The sequence below is a fragment of the Sinocyclocheilus grahami genome, unplaced genomic scaffold (assembly GCF_001515645.1).
Source record: "Sinocyclocheilus grahami isolate Dianchi unplaced genomic scaffold, SAMN03320097.WGS_v1.1 scaffold137.1, whole genome shotgun sequence".
NCBI lineage: Eukaryota > Metazoa > Chordata > Actinopteri > Cypriniformes > Cyprinidae > Sinocyclocheilus > Sinocyclocheilus grahami.
This window is the reverse complement of record NW_015505316.1, coordinates 2517010-2526739: the sequence shown is the minus strand read 5'-3', so window position 1 is coordinate 2526739 and position 9730 is coordinate 2517010. Positions and strand designations below refer to the sequence as shown.

The 9730-nt window shown below is 36.5% G+C and overlaps 1 protein-coding gene across 2 annotated transcripts; it reads left to right on the top strand.

Annotated features, from left to right (window-relative positions):
- The first annotated feature begins 679 nt into the window (after window positions 1–679).
- Window positions 680–9357, top strand: LOC107591116 (ER membrane protein complex subunit 1-like). 2 transcript variants are annotated; one of them, XM_016280157.1, is made up of 23 exons: window positions 680–788; window positions 964–1091; window positions 2351–2416; window positions 2495–2588; window positions 2669–2797; window positions 2943–3069; window positions 3332–3487; window positions 3577–3744; window positions 3884–3955; window positions 4038–4136; window positions 4225–4321; window positions 4667–4783; window positions 5140–5148; window positions 5335–5534; window positions 5616–5765; window positions 6276–6437; window positions 6511–6630; window positions 6706–6843; window positions 6931–7104; window positions 7212–7422; window positions 7563–7647; window positions 7762–7891; window positions 8425–9357. In XM_016280157.1, exons 1-23 carry the CDS (start codon window positions 697–699, stop codon window positions 8602–8604), a joined length of 2904 nt encoding a protein of 967 aa, XP_016135643.1. In that variant the 5' UTR covers window positions 680–696; the 3' UTR covers window positions 8605–9357. The 2 variants fall into 2 exon arrangements, with proteins under 2 accessions (XP_016135643.1, XP_016135644.1); XM_016280158.1 differs by lacking the exon at window positions 5140–5148.
- The last annotated feature ends 373 nt before the right edge of the window (window positions 9358–9730 follow it).

Here is a 9730-nt window from a genome sequence, read left to right as displayed (position 1 = left end):
TAAACTGCACTACAGAGTAACACTAGACCATTCAAAATGAAAATGATAAAAACCCACAAATATTTTAAAGCAGGACAAAATCATATTTAGATGGGCATATCACAGAACATTAAAAAAAAAAAAAAAAGCACGCCCTGTATCCATGTTGATTCACATTGAAATCCATCAATACAACATAGGCTAAATGGTCTACAGACAGACACATGAAAAAGGTTCCAACGTGTATTACGATTGCATCTGTATTTACATTTTATATTGCGAAATAATTAATATTTTCATAATTGATTTAATAATTTTCCTAAAAATAAAAGATCAAGAACTTTGAGACACAACTTATTCCGATATTTCAAGTTATTTTCGATCTTTTTTTTTTTTAGCAATTTATATTATCGCTCATATTTTATAACAGCTTTCATATCATTATATTAGTTCATGTATATTGTAAATGACCCTTTAAGAAGCATTTTAAATCCAATCTATTGGCATCTCAAGCGAATGCCTGATGTTAATGTTGAGCAGCAGTTAACATCGATTTAATTACATTTTAAAAAATATTTTTGTATATCAAGAACTAAACTAAATTCTAACCTATTATAGGATGGAAATAATGTCTAAATACATTTTTATTGTTTTATCAAAGGTTGGCTATTTGGGTCCTTTACCGCAGAGCATTGTGGGAGTCGTTCCTCTGCAGCAATGGCTTGGCTTGTAGTAAGATTAGCTATATCTGTGTCTTTATTAAATACTGCATCGGCGGTATTTGAAGACCAAGTTGGAAAGTTTGATTGGTATGTAAACGGAATTTATAGCTGTGTGTTGGTTTGGCGTATAATCCATTGTGGGATTTCTGCGACTGTATAAACAGCCGGTACTTTAAGCAGACTGCGGACTGATGTCAGCTACACCGGGCTGGTCAGTCTTCATGTCTTAACATCACTCTAAACTACCTGCGATTTCTTTCAGGAGGCAACAGTTTATCGGCAAGGTGCGTTTTGCCTTGTTTGACACTCATTCTCAAGCGTCTAAAAAGCTCCTGGTGGCAACTGACAAGAACGTGTTTGCGTCCCTCAATTCAAGGACAGGAGACCTGTGTAAGTCATTCTGCTCATCTGCCTGTCTTTTTACGTTTAATCATATATAGGCATTTATAAATCGCATTCAGAATCTGTTTATAAGCGTTTATTGGTTATTAGACTGTGTAAGAATGAGCGTCCATAATCCGATTTCAGCCCACAGTGTTGCTCCAAAAACAGTTATAAGCCACCATTTGACAACATTTGACACTTAACCATAATTATTATTATTATTTTGGGACAAAATCACTTTTACATGGCTGACAAGTGATTCATCATTTATCATTTTATTCTGTCTTCTTTTGAAGTGGACAAATGTGCAATAAAAGCATGTAAAAAAAATAAGCCTGTAACCAGAAAATTTTCATTTTAATAATTTGTGCATTAAAGGCTTAACTATTTGATTTTTAAAAAAAAAAATATATATATATATATATATATATATATATATAATTTATTTTTTTTAAAGATATTGTTTTATTAGTGAACCTTTACAACCTTTAGAAAAAAAGTAGATGAGCTTTGTTGTGATATAAAAATCTCCTCTTATGTTTGTTGTGATATAGACAAATTTCTTATGTCCAATGAATAACAGGTTGTCTATTTACAACCCATATTTAAAGGGACAGTCCGTCAAAAAAAAAATGGTCTAGGCAATGAATCCTGAAATTCTTTGTGGTTGCTTCATTAAAGGGATAGTTCAACCAAAAATGTCAATTCTGTGATTGTTTATGATTTGTTGTTACAAATGTGTATGTCTTCGCTGCTTATGCGGGACACAGAAGAACATGTTTTGAAGAATGTTGGGACCCAAACAGTTTTGGTTTCCATTGACTTCTATTATATGGACAAGAAAAAAATATATATATTTATATGTACAATGAAAGTCAGAGGGAGTTGCAACTGTTTAGTTACCAACATTCTTCAGAATATCTTCTTTTATGTTCTGCTGAAAAAAGAAAGGCATACAGGTTGGGAACAACATCAAGGGGAGTAAATGATGACAGTATTTTCATTTCTGGTTGAACTGTCTCTTTAAGGGTTATGCTATTATAGAACAATAGTATCTATCCTTGTTCCTTATTACTTCACCATAGTTGAGCTAACTAATTTTCTTAGTCATAATCAAAATAATCTACATGGACAGGTGAGAGAGGTTTGCATTATAGATATTAGAATAAACCTTCCTATTAATGTGAACTTGTTCATTAAAAAGCAATGATTTTGTATGATTCATTCATTTAACAGTGTCAGTGACATGTTTTTGTTTCTTGTAGTCTGGCGGCATGTGGATAAGACTGGACCAGAGGGCCATATTGATGCACTGCTTATGTATGGACAGGGTAAGCATGCAAAAAAAGCTTGTTTTGTGAAATTAGGTTTTGTTTCTTGCCTCTGAATTTGTGTTTGTTGTCTCTTAGATGCTGTTGTTGTTGCTGGAAATGGCCGTCTGCTTCGCTCCTGGGAGACCACAGTCGGTGGCTTGAAGTGGGAGACGGTGCTTGATACGGGAAGGTTGTATGTTGTTTGTTATTTTGTGACAATATTAGGATTAACTGATGCATCAAGCTGACAGTGTCCACTTTTGACCACAGCTTTCAGGCTGCTGCTTTAGTTGGAGTTGAAGACCTTGTGAAGTATGTTGTTGTGCTGAAGAAATCAGCAATCTCGCTCCATGACCTTTCAAGTGGCAGCCAGATATGGGAGGAAAACCTACCTGACAGGTGATAAAAAAAAAATCTTGGAATTCAGAATAACAGCTGTTCTTCTTTTTTTTGCAACTTCTTATTACAGTTATTATTTGCGTAAATAATTTTTTTTTTCTTTTTGCTGTAATTAATTGTGAATTCATCTTTTTGCATCCTACAGTGACACTGTTCAGTATCAAACTATTTATTCTGGTGGGAATGGACTGGTATTTGTTTTTGGGGTTGTGCCGAACTCCCATATTGTTATTGTTGAATACAAAATTGAAGATGGAGAAATCATGAACAAGGTATGGAGTTTAATTTCTTTAGGATTTTTTTTTTTAAAGAAATGGATGCTTTTATTCAGCAGGATGGATGAAATTGATCAAAACTGACAGTAAAAACATTTATAATTTACATGTATAATTTATAATTTTACACAATGCCGTTTTCTCATTTAAAGATTCAGATCACTTCGATAATACAAAAAGATGGAAAATCTATTGAGTTTTCTTATTGAGAGAGTCAGATTACTTAGCTAATAATACAGTCACACTTTTTTTTCCTCAGAAATCAGTTGAAGCCGCATGGATGTCAAGCCTGGAGAGCAGCTGTACAGTCATCAGCTCAGGGATCCTATTGTGTGTGGATCAGATCACACAGTCCCTGTATACTCTACTGCTGCAGTCTGCAGAACAGACAGAAATGAGACAGATCCACCTCCAGGTACAGATGTTGCTACGCTTGTATTTAACATACAGTGCTTCCTCAGTCTTCTGTAACTATAATATCATGGGTGCCTCCTCTTTTCAAAGACGCTAGATTTGGAGGTGGCATCTGGATTCCAGCCCATTCTGACGTCCACTCAACCCAATCCAGCACAGCCTCCTCTTTCTGAGTTCGTCCTGCAGCTCAGTCCAGATCATCACATCCTGCTGCAACTCAAAGACGACTTCATCGCTACGCTCCGAGACTTCTATCCAGTAAGAACTAATATGCCTCCGAGTTAAACAGAACCATTAAATTCCTTACAATTCCAATTCATAAAATGTTATTTATTACAGAAATGTTACTGGTTATTCTTCACTCAAAGTCTAAAGCCCAATGTCCTTCATATTTCAGTCATATCTGGCTGCTTTTGCCACATCTGGAGAGAGGACGGTTGCTGCTGTGATGTCTCCAAAGAATGATACTGTGAGTCACATTTCAAAAACAAGACAAAAATTTATTTTTAGGTATGCACTTGTACCTTAATCAGTTGTTATTCTTACTCAAGGCTTGCAGCATCAACCTGTTCAGTGCTGACACAGGGCGGAGGCACCTCGACACCACCGTTATCTACCACATGGACCCTAATGGAGGAAAGCCAAACAGAGTGAGGGCTCATGCTGAAGTATATAAGTTTAACCGATTATTGGCCAATAATTTTGAATGTAGGTTAATTTGATTGGTCTGTTCTTTAGTTATATGTCCACGCCTTTCTGAAGAAAGATGATTCTGTGGGCTACAGAGTCATGGTGCAGACGGAAGATCTTACACTCACATTCCTACAGCAACCTGGTATGAACTACACTACGGAGAAATTGATTTATTAAAAATAAAACTAAATAATTATCATTTAAGAACCTGGCAAATAAATATAGAAAAGCTGTTTCAAAATCCTTTCATTTAAAGTGAATTAAAAAAAATTACATTTAAAATATATAAAAAATCATTACAATTATTATTACAGTCTAAGTTTAATCAAATTAAATAAATAGCTTAAAATAAGTCAATAAATTAATTTCTCTCCTGGACCTCTGTACTATATCTGTAAAAAAATATATGACGTAAAATTCAACTTAGCTTCACCTCAATAGTATAAACTACAAAAGGCAATGAGTTGATTTTTGTTTCCCACTGTAGGCAAGGTGGTCTGGATGAGGGAGGAGGCCCTGGCTGATGTGGTCACGATGGAGATGGTTGATCTGCCATTCACTGGAACACAGGCAGAACTGGAGGGAGAGTTTGGAAAGAAAGCCGGTAAAACCTTTGTTTATCATGTCTTTGTTTGCTTATTACATATTGTTTGTAGTCTTATTTTTTCATCTTGTAATTTCGGAGCAATCCAGTTAGGTGTTAGTTTAAAATATGAAACGCATCTTAAGGTCAACATAAAATGTCATTGGAAGGCCTTTTTTTTTCTCGAGTTGCTAGATATAAGTGTTATGTATGCCTGTACTCTGTGTTTGTGATGTATGGCATTGGTGTTGTGGCATTGCTGCTTTGCTTGCTCATCTGTCCTCATCTGTCCTATTTTCCATGGCTTTCTTGCTATTTCTTTTTGTATTTATGTCCTTATGTGTTTTCTATTGCCTATCTGCTGCACTTGGATCCAGCCATTCAAGGTAAAGTAGAGAGCTTCCTCTAATTTTGCTTCTCTTCCTAATCACGTTTATTTTATGTAATGTCTTTGTCAGTGTCTCAAGAATGTAACTAATTTTATGTTAAAGCTGAAGTGACTCTTTTTTTTCTTTTTCTTGGAGATTCATTTACCTCTGTCACTCATCGCTGTAGTCTCTTGTTGCTTGCAGATGGGCTGTTACCCATGGTTCTCAAGCGCCTCTCTTCCCAGTTCATCCTGCTGCAGGCCTGGCTGGCCCATCTCTGGAAACTCTTTTATGATGCCCGGAAGCCCCGAAGCAGTGTGAAGAATGAGGTCACCATAGACACACTGTCTCGGGATGAATTCAACCTGCAGAAGATGATGTTGATGGTAACTGCCTCTGGGAAGGTAAGTTTAGAATGCACAGCTGTTGCTTTGTTCTTTTTGCTGTCTTGTTGGTTAACATATGGCTATTGTTTTTCTACTCAGCTCTTTGGCATCGACAGTAAATCAGGAACGATTTTGTGGAAGCAGTATTTAGAAAACATCCAGCCCAACTCTGTTTTCAAACTCATTGTGCAGAGGACCACTGCTCACTTTCCTCATCCTCCACAGTGCACACTTCTTATAAAAAGCCAGGTAAGCTTTTGTAGTTTGCTTTTGTATGATCTAAAGCTATTTGTTTGTTTATTTGGTTGCCTGTTTTTGTTTGCTTATTCTTATGTTTTTGTTTGTTTACTTGCTTTCATATGTTTACTCATTTGTGCATTTGATTGTTTGCTGCTGCTTTTTTTTTTTTTTTTTTTTTACAAATGTATGCATTTGTCTTTTAGTTTGTTTATTTGCTTGTTAGTTGCTTTGTTTACTTGTTTGTGAATTTGCTTGTGTGTTCAATTGCTTTTTTTTTTTTGTGTGTGTTTGTTAATTTACTTGTTTTTGTTTACTTGTTTGTTAGTTTGTACTCTTGTTTTTTGTTTGCTTGCTTAGTTTACACATTTGTCCATTTTTTTCCATTCATTTGACTCTTTGTTTGTTTTTTTAGGACAGAGAAGTGTTCATATGTTCAATACTACATGTTTTTGTTTGGTTGTTTTTCATGTAGTTTTTTTATTTTTTTAATATACATTTAAAAATTGACTATATTTACAGGACACAGGTCTTGGAAACCTCTATGTCTTCAATCCTATCTTTGGCAAGAAGAGTCAAATTAGTGTCCCTGCCTTACCGAGACCTGTCCTTCAGACCCTGCTGCTGCCTGTCATTGACCAGGACTATGCTAAAGTCCTTCTACTTATTGATGACCAGTATAAGGTGGGTCTCTGTTCTTCTGACAGACCTTCTGTGTTCCTTGGAGAATGTGAACCTATTTATTTTTCCAATTCAGGTCACAGCATTTCCATCTACAAAGAACGTTCTGCAGCAGCTTCAGGACACAGCATCCTCCATATTCTTCTACCTAGTGGATTCTAGTCAGGGAAAACTGTCCGGTTTCCGTCTGCGCAAGGTTAGCATCCATTCATGCAAAGCAGATGTAAAGCACTTTTGATGCTAGTGTTCATAAAAGATTTTGTTCCTTTAGGATTTGTCTACAGAGGTAATCTGGGAGGTGGTCATCCCCACTGAGGTGCAGAAGATAGTGGCTGTCAAAGGAAAGCGTGCAAATGAACATGTGCATTCCCAGGGCAGAGTCATGGGGGATCGCAGTGTGCTCTACAAGGTACTGCTGATTCGATGACTGCTCTTTTTGGGCAAAAGTAATTACACTCTTTTCTAATCACATATCCTACCTGTTGTTCTTCTGCAGTATCTGAACCCTAATCTCTTGGCTGTAATAACGGAAAGCACAGACACCCATCAGGAGCGGAGCTTTGTTGGAATCTTCCTGATTGATGGTGTCACTGGCCGTATTGTGCATGAAGCGGTGCAGCGGAAAGCCAGAGGACCTGTTCACTTTGTACACTCTGAAAACTGGGTGGTGGTAAGTGCACAAATGTATCCATCCATTTATACATTATGATTACTGTGATAGATATAAATGTTTCTGGTACAGAATTTAACACTACTTTTTGTGTTTATTCCCTATAGTATGTGTACTGGAACTCCAAGTTCCGCAGAAATGAGTTTTCTGTGTTGGAGCTCTTTGAGGGAGCGGAGCTCTATAACAGCACAGTGTTCAGCTCCCTGGACAGACCACATCCACCTCAGGTTCTGCAGCAGTCATACATTTTTCCTGCTTCCATAAGCACTTTGGAAGCCACACTTACGGAAAAGGGCATCACCAGCCGACACCTTATTGGTTAGTATTGTGCATATCTAGCAGTTAGGAATCTTCAGATACTGACAGTTATTTTATTTTTTAATATCTATAAGATCAAAGTCTTATGAAAAATAGCAGCATTCTCATATTAAATTCTGTGTGTTACTTTTACTTTATAGTCGGGCTGCCATCAGGCAACATTTTATCCTTACCAAAGATGTTTCTGGACCCAAGGAGACCAGAGGTGGTCTCAGAACACAGTCGGTGGGTTTTCAACTAATATTTACTATGTTGGGAAATATCACATACGATTCAGACTTTGATTAACAATTTGCTTGCTGAGTAACCAAGCTGAACAATGATTGTCTCACCATTTAGGGAGGAAAACCTCATACCATATGCTCCAGAAATGCCCATTCGTGAAGAGTGGTTTATAAACTACAACCAAACTGTGTCAAGAGTAAGGGGCATCCACACTGCCCCCTCTGGCCTGGAGTCTACCTGTTTGGTAAGAGTGATGGTTTAGTCCTTTTTTTAAATTTCACAATATTAAATAACTTTTTGTTGGTAGGATTTGTCTTCATTTGAAGGGATAGTTCACCCAAAATGAAAATTCTGTCATTAATTACTCACCCTCATGTTGTTCCAAACCCGTAAGTCCTTCGTTCATTTTCGTAAAACAAATTAAGATATTTTGATGAAATCCGAGAGCTTTCTGACCCTCTATAGACAGCCATGCAACTACCACGTTCAAAGCCCAGAACCGTAGAAAGGACATTGTTAAAATAGTCTGTGACATCAGTGATTCAACTGTCATTTTATGAAGCTATGAGAATACTTTTTATGTGCAAAGAAAGCTCTTGGATTTCATCAAAAATATCTTAATTGATGTTCCGAAGATGAAAGAAGGTCTTACATGTTTGGAACGACATGAGGTTGAGTAATTAATGACAGAATTTTCATTTTGGGTGAACTATCCCTTTAACATCCATGCCATTCTCATTACATGAATGAAATGCATTTAATTTCTTCACCCTGTAGGTGGTTGCGTATGGTCTTGACATCTACCAGACCAGAGTGTTCCCCTCCAAGCAATTTGATGTCCTTAAGGATGACTACGACTATGTATTAATCAGCAGTGTACTCTTTGGCCTCTTCTTTGCCACCATGATCAGCAAACGTCTAGCGGAAGTGAAACTGCTCAATAGGGCATGGCGATAAGACTCATCCTGATGGCCTGTTGACTTCACTCTCGCCCTCACTGCAATGTGGTCGACACATTGATGGCAGGAGACTAGCTGGTGACCATGTCAAAACTGCAAGATCATTTGATAAGTTTGGTGTATTTTTGCAACCAGCTGTCTTAGGGATCTTGTGGTGTTTTGAGTGTAAGTGCATAGACGGCCATGATAGTTTTTCCCTTTTCAGAGAGAGAAGTAATGTAGGTCTAATTTTCCCCCCCAGCATTGATCAATTCACTGTCTAATTTATTTATTGTGCCTTTCGGGGTAACATAACTCATGTGATTTAAAGTTAGACTCACCAGGTATAACATAATACCCGTCCTTTTTATTTATTTCTTTTTTTTTTTCATTATAGATTTCATTCAGTAAGTCTGAGTCTGCCTTTTGAAGAAATGGTGTTATTTTGAAAATTAATACTGAAGGAAGGAGTATTGCAAAAGGACTGCCATTTTTATTTCAATCAATAAAAAGATTGGGTTTTAAATTTGATATGATCTGATGAGCTATTGAAGAATATATTGCCTTGTGTACAGGATTTGAATGGGCAAATACTAGTGCACATGAGAACTGTGAAATTGTTTTCTCCTGTACATTAATGATAGAAGGTTCTGCATAGGAGTTTGGATTGTCTTTTGTAGTTATTTTATGGTATGTCAAATGCACTGGATGGTTTGGAGCCATGTTCTTACTTGATATGTTTATGAGCAAGATCCTAATATGCCATATCATACTTTGATTTTGACTTGTACGCATTACAAATCCTTGTGATTTTACTATTGTGTAAAATGTTTCTACTCTTTTGATTTTCATGAATAATAGGCCTGTTTATATACATAATTTTAAAAGCATCCCCGCTGCTGCAAATTAATGATGTCAGAAAAAATGAGTTTACTAATAATATTTGTAACAAAAGAGTAGACATTCAATTAAGTTGGTAACAAACCTAATGCTTTTTTAAACATGCGTAAATTATTTGTTCTTTTCCCCCTAATCAATAATAAAAAAAATATGCCCTTCCTAATTATAGACTCTTGAATCGTTTTGCTGATGCAGTTGTGGATAGTCTGGGCAATACCAGTTGAAATATTTTCTGGATGCATCAT